Here is a 16,288-nt window from a genome sequence, read left to right as displayed (position 1 = left end):
TGGTGGTGTAATTATTTCTGGAGAGCAGCCTGGTAGCAACATTTTGGGTTTTTGAAAGTGATGGTTACATAAAATATTTCAGTTAGAGCACACATGGATAAATGTAATGACTTAGCAAACGGGAGCAGAATCTGTCACTCGTCACGGTTTTTTTTTGTTTTGTGTTTTTTTTTTCCTTGAATGCCAATATTCTAGTTTATCAAATCTTTGTTTACTTTTATGTATCTTAGATGAGTCAACTAAAATCCAGCAATATAGCAAATGAATATTAATATTTAGTTATCTCCAGAAAAAATGATGGTAAGGACTCTTAGGTTGTTTGCAATGTCTTTTTAAAAAAGATTTATTTTTTTATAATGTGTGTATGTCTGTGTGTGTAGTGTGGGGGCGGTTATATGCATGTGTGTGCATATGCCCATGGAGGCCAGAGGTGTCAGTTGGAGCTGGCAATACAAGCAGTAGTGAGCCTCCTGACACTGGTGCTGGAAACTGAGCTCTGGTCCTCTGAGATGTGTTCTTAACTGCTGAGCCAGTTCTTGAGTGCCCGTTTGCAGTGTCCGTGTTTGGCAGATAAATGGCTCACAATACATGGTAAATTCCTTTTTGCCCTCCCCTTTTCTATTTAATGCTAAAAAGCTAGAGTAAAATGAGTATTTAAAAATATCACTTAGCTTTTATACCTGGATCTCTTAACTTTCATGCGCCTACATTGGGCAGCACAGTATGGCATCAGCCTTCCACTTGTTTTGCATACCATAGTCTACATACTTCATTAGTTTTAGTAGAAGAGATGTGCATTTTATTTTGGTGCTTAATGCTTTAGCAAAAAAAGAGAACTATGATAGAATTTTGTGATTATAATTATTTTTTTACCTGCAAAATTCACTCCCATTTTGGAAAGTTGTAGTTCAGGTAGTTAGAACACTGTGTCCTTGGTTGTCTGAGTGGCAAAAGGTGGTTTTTAGAGATTACAAGATGTGGAAACTTGGTTTGCATTCTCTCTTTACATATCTTCCTCCCAGAATGTTTGGTTGTTTGGTTTGGGTGGAAAAATGGTAGGAAATCCAAAGTCAGGTTTGTTTTTAAAAGTGTACTAAAGCAGATGACTTACACTTAAGGCTTTGTGATAATTGGGAAAGGTTTATAAGAATTGGGTTCATTTTAGGGGGCCAAATAACTTGGTAGAGCAGCTTTAGTATCAATGTGGAGGGGTTGGGGATTTGGCTCAGTGGTTGAGCGCTTGCCTAGCAACCGCAAGGCCCTGGGTTCGGTCCCCAGCTCCGGAAAAAAAAAAAAAGTATCAATGTGGAATTAGAACAAAGTCACCAACTGCCTGAGAATAAAGTAATGTGGAAAAATGAGGTTGAGGGATGAGCTGCTGTCGACTTGGCTGTTCCAGTTTGCAGTTTCCCCTTTTGTTGGTCCTTGCATTTTCCTCTTCTAAGAGATAGCAGTCATTTTTAGCTGAGGAACTTTGCTGTAAAACCTGACAGTATATGAGCACTTCTAAATTTCATTTGTATTAAATATAACCTGAAAACTCTTTATGTGCTTGTGCTCACAGAGCCACTTTTTCATCCCTCCCACCTTGATTGCAAAAGTGAAGAAAAATACACATTCCATTGGGGCCATTTCTTTACTTTTTTAAAAATAGTATTCAATGTGTTCGCTTTGCTCTGAGTAACCCTTGAAACGGTTCCTAAATAAAGGACTCTAATTACAACTTTGGTTCTTCAGCATACCCCCTTCCCCACATAAGCAGGTGCAGAATTGAAGGCAAGATTGTATCTCAAAAAGGCACCTTGCGGGGTTGGGGATTTAGCTCAGTGGTAGAGCGCTTGCCTAGAAAGCACAAGGCCCTGGGTTCAGTCCCCCACCACAGAAAAAAAAAAAAAAAAAAAAAAAAAAAAAAAAAAAAAAAAAAAAAAAAAAAGGCACCTTGCAAATCTGCTTTAGCTTTCTTGTAATTACATGCAGGCAAGGCAGCCTGTGTTAAAAATTATAAAGGAGAGAAAAGGGTGATTTGTATTAAATGTTCCAAGGAGTGTTTAGTAGTGGTAGCTTTGACTATGTCTATGCCAGCTTCATTATTAAGGCTGTAAAAGGATTATCATCAGAAATTGGAGATGGTGTTTTCTCAGAAAGTGTACAAAAATAAATGTTACTAAATCAGCCTGTTCCTGGTCTCATCTTAAATTTTCAAATATTAAAAGGATCAATATTTAAGGTGCCCAAACAAAACAGAATTGAAAAAAATTAGTTCAAATACCAAACAAAAAAATATGATGGGGTTCTACTTTGAAGCAGATACGGACTTGGTGGAAAATACTAAGTGTATTTGAGGACATCCCTAAGTGGAACAATACAATTAATGTGGTATTTAATAGTGTAGATTGAACTCTTCCATAATGAGGTTTTAAGTTCCCTTCAAGGATGACTGGGGTGCACACATCCTTTCCCTCCAACTATTAATAAGACACAGCATGCCATTGTCAGAGTATCTTTGAGATGGGTTGCTCCTCAGAGAACCTACTTACATTTCAACATGATGTCAGAGGATTCTTGTCCTAACAATCTTATATAGAATCTAAACATTTTATATAAAAATGTTGCAGTGTTAAAAGTTTATTCTTTAAGATTTATTTATTTTATGTATATGCATACACTGTCAGACACTTCAGAGAAGGGCATCAGATCCTATTACAGATGGTTGTGAGCCACCATGTGGTTGCTGGGAATTGAACTCAGAACCTCTGGAAGAGCAATCGGTGCTCTTAACCACTGAGCCATCTTTCCAGCTCCCAAGTTTATTCTTTTTATGCATGTGTTGTATGTGCCTTCCTGAGTGGATGTTTGTGCACCATCTGAGTGCAGTACCCATGGAGGCTAGAAGGTGGTATCAGATCCCCTTAGGACTAGAGTCAGTAGTTGTCCTAGAAACTGAAACAGGGTCCTCTGGAAAAACAGCAAATTTTCTTAGCCACTGAGCTGTCTCTCCAATTGTCCCCTACCTTCCCATTATTTTCCTTTGATACAGGGTCTCATTATGTAACTGGTTGGCCTCAAACGTCTGCTGGGATTACAGGCACAAACACGCCCCACTAAGCTAGAGGTCTGTTAACAGGTAGGTAGATTGCCAAAATCAACAAGTTAAGAGTTTGGTCTCTGAGGATACTAGCGAAATAACTATTATCATTTCATGCTTTCTCTTGCCTACAATATATACCAAATTAATTTATATCAAAATGTTTGAAAAGCATTAATTCTGTGACTGAAAGGTTGAAAAAAGGTTTTCTAACAGTACTGGCTATCTATTCCCAGGAAGCAGGTGGTTTGTTTGTTTTTTTTGTTTTGTTTTTTTTTTTCTTTTGGCTTTTGTTGTACTCATTTTAAAAAGGGAAGATAAATAGATAAGAATCCCTTAAAAAGTTAATAAAAATGTGAACTAAATTTTAAGGTTATTTTTTTTATTTACAACTTTTGAAAATGTACAGTTTTTACATGGGTTACTTGTGCAAAGTTAGAAGTGCTATAAATGCATAATAGATTAACAATTAAAATATATTAGACAAAACATTTACAAGCCTTGCCCCATACTGTATATTTAAAAGTGTAAATATCCAAAGAAAAACTGCAGATATGGGCATTAGAAGGTTCTCAAAACACTGAAAGCATGCAGCATTAACTCTGGATCTGAATGGGAAAAGTTTGCAAGATATGCTCCCTTCCTTGAATCATAAAAAGGAAAGTTTATTTAGGGCAACATTGCTCCTTTAAGAGAATAGAGGATCTTCAGTTTTTCCTAACTAAAAAAAAAGAGTCTAGTCCTGTTCTCACACCTCTATAAAAAAGCAAAAAACTCTGAAGGTCAGGATTCTGAAACATAGCTTACACTATGAATATCTTGCAAAAAGTGGACTGTGTCAGTTATTAAAATTGCTTCAGTTTGTTAGCTGGGTCTTTAGCAGTCTCCTTGCTACCAGTAAGTACCATCTTGTAATTCATATTGCTTACAAATGAGTATAGGATTTTTCAGCTTTCCTTCCCCTTTCAAATTGTGTTTATATGGATGCATTCCTGTTTTCTTTAGGTCATATTCTAACTACATTCTTTGCCAAATCAAACACAAGGGAAGGACTGGTCAGGATGAAACACAGCAGCAATCATTTTGTTACAAATAACATCCTGGTCACCAGACTATACGTAACATTTTATCTTAAAAGCTTAGTATAAAAAGTACAGTAACCTGATAACCGCTTTGAGGCTGGAGATGAGATACGACACAGGGACATATGCAGTTGTAATGTTTGCAAGTAACCCAGGTACAGTACATTGGATTTCAAATAGTATCTCTGATGCTCCACAGGAGGACAGAAAGGGGAAGAAAAACTTGCCAAGGGAAGACAGAAACAGCACAACAGCTATTTTGTTTTTAATAAAGTAAATGTAATGAATTAGGAATAAGGTGATAAATGCATCAATATACATTTTTCTTATGGCCAGCCTTTTCTGCTCTACCCTGAGTCAACAGTCACGCCAGCTTTGTTCTACTATTGCAGAAACACGCTTTTCATATTCCCGCTTGTTCTCCTGGTACAGCTGGGCAGCCTGGCTGTTTGCTGGACTATTGGGATTAGGTTCATCCAATAGAGACTACAGAGAAAAGACACAAATGTGAGTTCCTCAATGCAACAAGACCAAAAATTGTTGAGAACAAACGGTTGTTTGATCAGTTGGTGATAGCACACCTGCCCCAAATAGTTAATTTTTCCATCTTCTACATACTAACTTTAACTGCCAGGAGCTCAGGCACCTGTACATACACATATTTCCTGGTGACCTGGAATTTAATGGCCTACTCCCTTTTTCTCATACAATAAGCTTCGCCCCCAAATTTTAAAGGTCAAAACAATCACTAACGTAAAAACACGGAAGACCATAATCACATTAAAGAAAATTTGAACAATCACCTGTATGGATGTTAAAATGGAGGACACATCATAGGTTGGACTCCAACGGTTCTGAAGTATATCCAGACATATACTACCATCTGCGTAGACTAAGAACACAGAGGTTGTTATGTTATAAGACTACTAAAGTTTAAACATATTCAAGACAAAAATACTCAAGAATACTTTGCTTTTGACGTTTAAAGATTCCTACTTAACTGTTTAAAAAGGTATCAATCATTACTAGGGATATAAAGTGATCAGAAAATAATAAACGGCAAATAAGTAGAAGGCAGAATTTATTTTAAGTAAGAAACAGCTCTTCTGTTCAGGACATCATATGTTTTCCAGTGGTTATCCTAACCACTGGAATCATAGGAAATTCAGCCCATCAAATCTGAAAACTATATATTCTATTTGTAATATAATATCTTAGCATTCACAAAGTTTTATTTTGGCATAAATACAGAAGTCTTAACACCATGAAAAAATTATCAAAATTACAAAAAAAGTAAAAGTCAGAATCCCGTAGACTGCTAGCACTTTTCCAACAAAGTGTGCCAGGTCCTTCAACAGAATCAGGTGTTGTATGGGTCTGGGGTGGGACCACAATATGTATACAAAATGTTCCATGGTAATTCTGATTTGCACCTGTAAGTTGAACAATAACTTTCTGAATGCTAACGAAGATAATTGCAATACACAATTATCCTACTTTGACTTTTCATTAAACAGAACCCCCAATATTTTTGTTTAATAAGTAACAAAGACTACAAAGCCAGCAGATTGTTAAGACTCTAAGCAAAGGATGATACCATCCACTTGCATTTCTAGGACTAAGAACAAAGATAGTAAAAGACTATGAACAAATTCATTTCAAGAGACAGGAAGATACCTAAGAAAATACTCAAGTACTACACAAAAGCAATAAAAGTATGTGGAATACCACTAAAAAAAAGCACTGTAGGACCTTAAAATACATTTAAAGTACTTACCGTTAGGATGGAACATCTTAGACACAAATCTAACAGTAGGTGGTTTATTTGGATATTCTTCAGTGAATTCAATTGTAAGTTTAAATGTTCCTGTAGTAAAAAGGGGGGAGGGGAGAAATCATTTTTTCATATGTACTTTTTTTAATACTAACTGATTTTTTTAAATATTAAATGAGATAACATAAAGACAGGGAGATGGTATAGAGGAGAGAGATTAGTAGTTAAACACATCTCTAGGAACTATTCTAAGAACCACCCCCAAAAGTGGTTTAGTTATTTTTCCATTATTCTCCAAACTTAAAGACAATCACCATAAACAAAATTGCTGTTTGCTGTATGCTAGTCACTATGCACTTTGAAAATATCCTTCCTTCAAAATTACAAGGAACACAGATAAAAACATTGGTTTCTTTTCATGTAATAATAGTAAAAACTTAGTTGAACTTAAACCAGAACAAACGTTGCAGTGTCTCTTAAAACTCTCAAGTTTGACTCACAAAGTACTTCACTAAAACACCAGTACAATCATTCATACTAATGAAGGGGATAAAAAAATGATTTTAAAATTACATTTGGTTTATACTGAATTAGTGGCTCCTACAAATTTATCTTTAATGATACTTTAAATATGCCATCCTAAGGTTAGCTGGAGGCCCTAATGCATACTAGGTTACAGATACTTCGGGTATCATTCAAGAATTGTAGGCTGAGACTAGAGAGATGGCTCAGCGGTTAAGAGCACTGACTGCTCTTCCAGAGATCCTGAGTTCAAATCCCAGCAACCACATGGTGGCTCACAACCATCTGTAATGGGATCTGATGCCCTCTTCTGGTGTGTCTGAAGACAGCTGTAGTGTACTCACATACATTAAATAAGTAAATCTTTAAAAAAAAAAAAGAATTGTAGGCTGTTGTAAAGTGAGAAGAGAGTATGCATCCTGTAAATTGTTATTTTTAATTGTGCTTTTTAGGTTTAGGAAAGCAATTAGGTTTTTTTTCTGACTGAAATCTCTTCAAGTAAACTCAAGAATCAGTTATGCGTCCTTATGAGATGGCTAAGTGCTTGCCAAGCATCTCTGAAACCCAGATACAGATGAAAAGAACATATTCTCGTACTTGGCCTCAGACCTCCACAAGCACATTCTGGCATGCATAGAAACATATCATATACAATATAGAATGATATAAAAGAATCAGGCCAGGTGGTGGTTGTACACACCTTTAATCCCAGCACTATGGATACAGAGGCAGTAAGGTCTCTCTGAGTATAAAGCCAGCCTGGTCTACAGAGCAAGTTCTAGGACAGCCAGGGCTACACAGAGAAAACACCTTGAAAATTTGTGTCTGGTGCTGCAAGCTTGGCAGCACATATACTAAAATTTGTGTCTGTGTCCATGCATATATATGAATCAGAAATTATCTGGTTAGTATGGGTGGGTATTACTATGGCTCATTTAATAAATTATTGCTATGAAGAAGCCTACACTTTATGTAGAGTATAGCTTATTACTAGTTCCTTTAAAGCTAGCAATTTGTCTCCTGCTGCCTTTCATTAATAGGTTTATTTCTACTTAAAGAATACTACTATATCTGATGCATAACAGTATCAAAACTTTGACCTTGCTATGAATGAGTCACAAAATTCCAGAATCATTTAAAATACAATAGTTTAAAATACAATATGAAGATGGCTAAGTAGGTAAAGGCGCTAAGCCTGAAAACTTGAATTTGATTCCCAGAATCCATGAAGTCAAAGGAGAAAACTACCAAGTTGTCCTGTGGTTTCCACATGTGTACCTACAAGCATACAGAAAATAAATAAATGTAAAAAAGGAAGGAAATGCTACAAAGCAAAATACACACACACACACACACACACACGCGCGCGCGCGCGCGCGCGAAGGGATAGGGGAAGAAAGAATTGCTTAAAAAACAATAAGGGCCTGGGATTGTAGCTCAATAAAAAGCATTTTGTTTAGCTTGTTCCAGGCCCTGGGTTACATGCACAGAACCACAAACAGAGAAGTAAACAAGATGTAAAACACTGAATAGTACATTTCCCAACTACTGTTACTTTAGAAACTGTTTTACTCTGAAGGCCATATATAGCTAGTGTATAAAGAAGGAAAGGGAACAAAGTTAAGGAATGGGCATCAGAGCACGCGTATGCTTATGACCTCCTGCTTATAGTTTTCCTTTTTGTTGTTTGAGACAGGGTCTCTATGTGGCCCTGGCTACCCTGAACTCCCTACATAGACCAGGCTGGGCTTGAACTCATACTCATCTGCCTCTGCCCCTGAGTGCTAGGAGTAAAGGTGCATGCTGCTACACCCATAGACCAGGCTGGGCTTGAACTCATACTCATCTGCCTCTGCCCCTGAGTGCTAGGAGTAAAGGTGCATGCTGCTACACCCAGGAATCTTCCTCTTCTTGAGAAGTAAAGCACAGTCCTTCCTTTACAATACTGTAATGCAAATGGAAATAGTAGACCATATTCAAATACTTAGAATTTTCTTATGTATAAACAGATTAGTGATAAAATCTCACTAAATTATAGGTAATGGATTTATGACCAAGAAGCTGCTCTAAAACTGGGATGCCTTAACAGCACACAGAGACCCCAGCTACTCTTAGCTGAACCTTCATTGAATGTGGTACAGCAATACACAAGGAAAGCAACTGCAAACACACCACAATGGCTCTCAGAGTACAAGCTCAAGGCTAAGTTCCTGGCACATGCATGGAGGCTCAGGAGATCCCATGCCCTCTTCTAGCTTCCACGGGCAACAAGCTTACACATGGTGCACAGACATGTGGTAAAACATACAGGTATCACTGATTCTATGTAAACCTCAAGTTTTGGATGTGCAAAAGAAGGCTAATTAGTATCCACTGTGACACTGCTGTAAGGCTTAAATGTGGCAGATGAGTATAGTCATAGTCATAATGTTCCCCGTAAATGAACAATTACTTTAGCTATAATTCTGCCTCATATATCTAGAGCTGGCTGAATGAGAGAAAAATACAAACTCTAAACTTTACTACCAGTGAGAAGTACACAACTAAATTCAGATATTAAGCAGCACTCATTTCCTGTCACAGAGCAAACACTTAGATTAAGTATATATGTGGCCAGCTCAAATTCCTTGGCTGAAGCCCTCTGCCTGTGAAGCCATAACTTTGGCCTGGAAAAGCAACAGGAGTCTTAACCTAGCTACTACTGAGCAAATCTAATCTTTGTAAAAGTTTTAGCTATCTTCAGAAGTGAAATGTGTTTTTGTTCACTTGATTTAGAAATTAAGACTTACCCAAATCTTATTCAATATATACATTTAAAAGACATTTCTTTCAGATACATTAAATAAGGGGAGCCTCTTCAGTAGAACCCTCAATGCAATTTATGAGATCTAAACAAATGTTAAGGCAATTTTAAAAATCATAGGCTATTAAACAATTTCAAACTAGCGCTCACCTTCAGAGGGCTAGGCTTCAAAATAATGAAAGGTTAACACTCATCATTGTTGTGTGAAATCTTTACTGGTTTTTACTAATTTTTTTTAAAACTTCCTGAGGAGGTCAAAATGTTTTAAGTATCAAGACAAATACACACGGAGGCCAGAAAAAATGTGTTAAATGTCTAGTATATGGCAATAAAGACTGATATAGTTGAATTGATGAATATAAGTTCTGCCTAAAGACATAACATAGATTAAATGTCTTTGAAAGTGAAGTTAAGAGTTAGACTTGATGGCCTATGTGACAACAAATACCTCTAATTCTAGCATTTGGGACAGGGAAGCAAGAGGATCAGGAATTCAAGGTCATCCTCAGCTACATATTTAATTTGAAGCCAGCCTGGATTACAAGAGACCCTGTCTTAACACACACACACACACACACACACACACACACACACACACACACACACACAGAAAAAGTTATTAGTCAAAGGAACCCTTTCTGCTCATGTTTCTTGTCATTTGACTAACTTTTCCTGGAGAAAAAGCAAAATTATATGGACTTAATTTTGTTTTGGTGACTGAAAATTCATCATCACTCTAGTGGACTTTAAGAGATACCTTTTTAAAAGGAAAAGATACACACACTCAAATTCTTTAGATCACATATATCACAAAAAGTGACTACAATTATCCCACTCAGTAATTTTGAACATGATAAGAAATATATCCCATAATTTTTGTATTTAAGTTATATGCCTTTAATTCCAGCACTCAGGAGGCAGAGGCAGGTAGATCTATGAGTTCCAGGCCAGCCAAGAAAACCTGTCTCAAAAAAACAAATTTTTCTTTGCATCAGATTTCCTCTTCTTAACTAGGATCTGGTTCAGAAACAACTACCAAGAAATAAAGAAAAGTTGTGTGAGGGCTTTTAATTTGGAAACACATTTGTGATAGCAAATCAGCTGTTATTTATTTCTACCAAATCTCTTCCCTAATTATAAATTCTCCGAAAGTAATTAGAAGTAATGAAAAAGGCCAGGATTGGCTTTTGCTAGTGAGAGCTCTGAACAGCTGAGGAAGCGATCCATGTATACTAGACTGTTTTACAGAATCAGAGACAGATACTGTCATTTAGCTTAACTCCTTTCAGCAATGCCATGTTACAGATAGATACACACCATCAAAATCAACACCAGTAATGTCAAAGGCAACAATACAGGAAGATAACGGAGTCTACAAGTACCTTTTCAAATGATACTACTTTAAATATCAGGAGCACTCTTGAAATCTTAAGTAGCTAGACTTTAGCAAAATGATGTGCTATTAATAAGCTGTGCCTAAGATAAAACAGTCTGAGCAAAATGGGGGTGTGTGCGAAAGTAAAGCCCATTATTGCTGAAATGGTTTACACCAGCGGTTCTCAACCTGTGGGTTGTGACCCCTTGGGGGGTGCGCTGAATGACCCTTTCACACGGGGTCACCTAAGACCATTGGAAAACACATTTATTTATATTACAATCCATAACAGTAGCAAAATTGCAGTTCTGAAGTAGTAACAAAAATAATTTTATGGTTGGGGTCACCACAACATAAGGTAATGTATTAAAAGGATGCAGCATCAGGAAGGTTGAGAAGCACTGAACTACATATAAAACTTATCTATAAAGGCTTAGCACCAGTCAAGTGGTAGTGGCACAACCTTTGATTCTAGAATTTTCAAGACACAGGCAGATGGATCTCTGAGTAGAGTGCCAGGATAGCCAAGGCTACACAAAGAAACCTTGTCTCAAAAAACAAAACTATATATATCTAGTAGAGAAAAGTTAAGTCTAATTAGCTCTTTCACTGACTAGCTTTTACATTAAATTCACCAAAGTTGTGTGCCCTAAAATCACTCAGTCCTCTGTCATTTCTTTTTATTGCGGCAGGTAACATTTACCTAATCAGTGAGATAGAGTAAAAGCTAACAGTATTCTAGTAACTGTCAATAGTTTCCAAAGACTATCTTAAGTATTTGAGACAAATTCCAGACGAGGCTGATTTTGACTTACCTCACAGCGTTTGGTTACTAGCAGTAAGTAAAAGCAGTCTGAGTCAGCAACATATATAAGAAGTAGTTTTAGAAATGTTTCTGTTGTCACCTTCAAACTGAAGGTGAATGTGTCTATGTATCTGTGCACATTCGTATGTTACTAAAATACCCCCAATTCCAGAGAATTTCATGAACTCAGAAAGTTCTAATCATCCTTTAAGTGAATTAAACCTTTAAAAGGTTCAAACCCCCCCACACACACACAATTTGGTTTATGCATATAAAACTGTATCACTGACCATTTTGATTCTGATATTGTAGTCATTCAAGACATTACCAAATAGGTAATGGGACTGGAGTAAGACTTTACATAGACTTGTTATAGTACCTATTTCAACTGCACAGGAATCTGTAATTATGACAAATTAGAAGGGGGCTTTTTCTTTGTTGCTTTATTTTTGAGACAAGGATTCACTATGTAACTCTGGCTGGCCTGAAATTACAGTAAGCCAGACTAGTCTCAAACTCAGAGAGAGCTGCCTGCCTCTGCCTGCCTCTGCCTGCCTCTGCCTGCCTCTGCCTGCCTCTGCCTGCTTCTGCCTGCTCTGCCTTCCAAGCGCAAAACTTAATGGCATAAGACTCCATGGCAGCATTCAATATATCAAGTTTTGAAGAGACCTTAACGTGTGTTTTTAAAAGTTAAGCCTAACTCGTTTGTTATGCACCTCTTGATACAAACTCAACATTCAAGTAGGCTGGACACTGGGTACTACTGTGAGACAAATCTCAAAATTAAGTATGTAAGAACATCTTTAAAGAAGTGAGGCTGATGTGCCTTCTGAATCATATTGTTGAAGCCAGGGAACTGTATGTCAGGGAATCTTGCAAGCATTCATTCAGCCCTCAACAGAGCACACACTAAGTACTGCTGAACACACTTCTTGCCTTCGGGATGGAACGCATAGTGAACCAGATGGTCTCTGGTGGACCGGTTTTATATTGAATTATCTCCGTGGGGGCTAAAGTTAGCAGAAACACTGCTCGAACCTCCAAAATCCTGAATACCAGCACTGTGGCACTTCTTTTAAAAAGTGACTACTTTCACCCAGGATGTATTAAACGGAGGGGGGAAAAAACCCAGAAAAGTGCAGTTTTAGTTAAGCATGGGACCATCCAGAACAACCTGCCACACACTGAATTTCACTTGAGCCTTTGGTGGGCAGAAGAGGCAGGGTAAAGCTGCTTCTTTAAGCTGGGGGTGCTTGCCGATGCCAGGGACCCCCTTCTCCCTGGTTGAGTAGGCTCCTGAAAGGTGGGCTAAGAAACTCTCTTACCATCCTCAAATGGGGTCCCTTCGGGCCTGCAACACAGGAAAACAAAAACAAGAACCGGTTAGTGCCAGCCAAGGGGGTCCACGCCTTCCCGCAGCCTCTAAGGAGGCGGCTCTGTCAAGGTCTCCCATCCCTGCCCTCCGTCCAGCACAGCTGTCCAGTGTTAAGGAAGCCACCCCTGTCCCCTCGGGGCGCAGCGCAGGGCGCCACCGCTCCCCACCCCGCCCCCCTAGAACCCCAAATGGTTCCCCTGGCAGCGAGAACGGAGCTAATCGAGGCAGAGGCTCCGGGGAGGCGCCTAGGCCCAAACAACCCCAACTATCTTCCCCTTTCCCCCCGCGGCTCATCGAGGGGCCGGCCCCGGTCCCCTGAGTCCCCGGCGAGAGCCGGACCGCAGACTCACCCAAAAATGACCGCGTTCCAAACCATTATGTTGTTCTCCGACGGGGCTCCACTCACTCCAGCCGGAGGATCCTCTTGTAACCTTCAGAAACACACAGCGGCTCCCCTCAACCCCGGGACTCGCGGCCGGCCCCCCTCACCACCACACCCGGAGCCGTTCCATTTCGGGATCCGCCCTGTGCCCCGGGCAAGCAGCCCCCTCAAGCGCCTTTCCCTAACCGACACCGGTTACCTCTTGAAGTCCCTCATGAGGCGGCGCCGCGCCGGGGTCGACATGGCTTTAGCGGGGTCAGAGGTAGGGCATATACCAGGGTCCGCGGTCCCTGAGGAAGCGGAGGAAGCCGAAGCCGAAGCCGAAGCCGAGGGAGCACCGAGAGGAACAGCACTACCTCTCCGAAGCCGAGGGTCGGTCTGGCGCCGGCTAAGCACCACCCCTGAGTAGACGGGGGCCGAACCAACCTGAGGAGAACGCGCGGGTGGGGTGGGGGGGAACGCCTTACGCCGGGCGGACTGTACCAAGTCGGCTACGGGGCGGGGGAGGACCAAAGTTGTTCTGTCAGTCACGCCCCGCCTGAGAGCCCCAATCCAGGACCGTGGGGCGGTGGCGGTCAAGTTCGAGGGGAAAGGCTAAGCGGGCAGCAAAGGCAGCCTTCAACTGTAGGGAATTTAAGAGAAACGCATGGGCTCCACTTGCGGATTTGAAGAGGAACCCCTACGAAAGTTTTCTTTTTATAGTTACTTACTTTCTTTCGGGAGGGGGGTCGTGGGGGAGGAAATCTTTCTCTTTCCTTTCTTTTTTTTCCTCTTTTGAAACAAGGTATCCCGTAGGCCAGGGAAGCTCTAACTCACTGTGTGGTTGAGCATGACTTTAACTCCTGAGTCTCCTGCTTTCACCTCCCAAATGCTGGGATTACAAGAGTGCACCACCATACCAATCTTTTAATTACTTCTTGTTTTGTTGTTGGCTCCCTGCTTCTTCCTCCTTCATTGATTGATCGATTGATTGTATGGTTGGTCTCTTGTAGTATCTAATGTAATACAGGCTAACTCAAACTCACTGTGAATCCCAGAGGCTGGGCCTTGAGGTCACCTCAGCCTGCCAGGAATATGCCTTAACCTTTCTTTGGTTTTGACAAGGCATGATTTATTAAACTGCCAACTACGTCTAGGATCGGGGAAAGAGGAGAGGAGAGAAGATTAGTTGAAACAGGAGAGTGGGGGAAAGAGTTCTCAAGAGGCAAGGATGTTAGGGTCATGGTCCAGCAGACACAAGAGGCTGGGGTAACTACTTAGAATCATGGGGAAAGTAATAAATAAATAAATAAATAAATAAATAAATAAATAAATAAATAAATAAATAAATAAATAAATGGCTCTTGAGTGTGAAAATGGACTTTGGGTCCATCTTCTTTGAGAGGAGGGTGCACAATTCAATCCCAACTTTTAAGTCTAGGGCTGAATAAAATGACATTGGGGCAGTGGTGGAAATGGGAGCTTCAGGCAGGGAAAATAGACATTTTACAAATGCCATGGGCACTCACAACTTCTCTCTGGAACCACATTTCCCCTTGGTAATTGATCAAGCCAAGCAGCTAGTTTAGAGGAGTCCAAGGTATGAGCTTATCCAGCTGAAGAGTATTGGAAGGACAGGAGATAGCAGGGAAAGGTTGGCGCTCGGGGAAAAGCTGCAAGTCACGGGCAAGCAAGCCTCACAGGGAGTATAGGCACCTGCAAAAGCAAGAACAGTTTGAAAGAAGCATTTTCAAAGATCAACCCAAAAATCACTTAGTAGGCAGACAAGAAGATACTTGTTTAAGAATGCAGGAAATGATGAGAAAGGCAGGTTTGAGTTAAATCCGGGAGAGTTTTGAATGTCAAGCAAATGGACTCCTTGGAAGGTTGTAGAGCCAGGAAGCGACACCATTAGAGCTGGGTTAATCAGAGTTTGTCCCGAGAGAGCAAGAGAGTAGCTGAAGGGCTCTTGCGCTACTGTTGAGGAGAAACATTGTACCAGGCAATCAAACCTCCCAGAGGCCAAGCCCATCCTTTACCATGGGACCTACTACAGCTTCAAATCTCAACAGAGATTTTCTCTCACATTAAATCCTGCTCACGTTTTGAAATCCCACACACACACACACAGTATAAGAAAATGTTTTAAAAATTGAGACTGAGGGCTGGAGAGATGGCTCAATGGTCAAGAGCACTGACTGCTCTTCCAGAGGTCCTGAGTTCAAATTCCAGCAACCACATGGTGGCTCACAACCATCTGTAATGAGATCTGATGCCCTCTTCTGGTGTGTCTGAAGACAGCTACAGTGTACTTCTATATAATAAATAAATAAACCTTAAAAAAAAAGAAGTGGAGATTTGAAGTAGCCATTAACAGAAGTAGGCATAAAGGGTGAAGGACACATTCAGGAGAGGAAATTTTGAGTGGGGCTTCCTGAGCTCCTGGAAGTGATGAAACAGCCATGTGGAGATGTCCAGAAATCATCAGGTGCACAGGACTAGAAAGCACATACCAACAGGAGTGATTTTACTAGGTGCTTGATGGTAAGTACCTCCCTAGCTAGCAATTGTTATCCCCGATTAACCCCAACACATATATCCATTAAAGCAAGTTCCCTAACAGTGTCGTATTATGGCTCTTGGTGGGATAAGGTTACCAAACCAAATTTCAAAAATCCTTTTCCCCTCATCTAGAAACTTGACGTCTTCTATTTCACACGTGAAAATAGCAAAAGCAAGGCCTGCAAAAAGAGCATTTGTTCTCTTTCACTGCTTAACTGATCACCACAAACCGGGTCAAGCCCAGTTCCTTATGCTTGTAGGGCTCAGGGCCCTATTTCATTATTAAATGCCAAACTGGGACCACTCCCAGCTCCCAGAGGCCACCTCCATTCTTTGCTATGTGACCTTCTCTCTTGCTAGCTCCTTCTCATACTTTGAACATTTTTTCTATAAGAAGAATGCAGTGTACTTTCTCTAACTTGTCAGATTACATCAGACCCAACCTTGATAATCTCTTTATCTTAAAAATCCTCTAAGTTCAGGTGAGTTACTTTTTCAGTGGACTGGAGTATCCTCAGGATTTGCCTAGCATGTGTAAGGCTCC

At 40.0% G+C, this 16,288-nt stretch overlaps 1 protein-coding gene across 2 annotated transcripts; it reads right to left on the bottom strand.

Moving 5' to 3' along the window:
• Positions 1-3,450: 3,450 nt before the first annotated feature.
• Ube2a (ubiquitin conjugating enzyme E2 A) lies at positions 3,451-13,629 on the bottom strand. 2 transcript variants are annotated; one of them, XM_032890462.1, is made up of 7 exons: positions 13,403-13,629; positions 13,172-13,252; positions 12,772-12,797; positions 7,712-7,741; positions 5,945-6,034; positions 4,971-5,059; positions 3,451-4,653 (listed from the first exon to the last, which is right to left on the bottom strand). In XM_032890462.1, exons 1-7 carry the CDS (start codon positions 13,444-13,446, stop codon positions 4,525-4,527), a joined length of 489 nt encoding a protein of 162 aa, XP_032746353.1. In that variant the 5' UTR covers positions 13,447-13,629; the 3' UTR covers positions 3,451-4,524. The 2 variants fall into 2 exon arrangements, with proteins under 2 accessions (XP_032746353.1, XP_032746354.1); XM_032890463.1 differs by lacking the exon at positions 7,712-7,741 and having other exon boundaries at positions 13,403-13,626.
• Positions 13,630-16,288: the final 2,659 nt, after the last annotated feature.

The sequence above is a fragment of the Rattus rattus genome, chromosome X (genome assembly GCF_011064425.1).
Source record: "Rattus rattus isolate New Zealand chromosome X, Rrattus_CSIRO_v1, whole genome shotgun sequence".
NCBI lineage: Eukaryota > Metazoa > Chordata > Mammalia > Rodentia > Muridae > Rattus > Rattus rattus.
This window is presented reverse-complemented; position numbering and strand designations above follow the sequence as displayed.

What these genes read in the sequence shown, in the direction of transcription:
- Ube2a (XM_032890462.1), bottom strand. Translation starts at nt 13,446, where the DNA reads ATGTCGACCCCGGCGCGGCGCCGCCTCATGAGGGACTTCAAGAG. An exon ending in TGGAACGCGGTCATTTTTGG is followed by an intron (nt 12,798 to 13,171) that starts GTGAGTCTGCGG and finishes CCTGTGTTGCAG; the next exon opens with GCCCGAAGGGACCCCATTTG. An exon ending in GGAAACCACAGGACAACTTG is followed by an intron (nt 6,035 to 7,711) that starts GTAGTTTTCTCC and finishes TTTTTACTACAG; the next exon opens with GAACATTTAAACTTACAATT.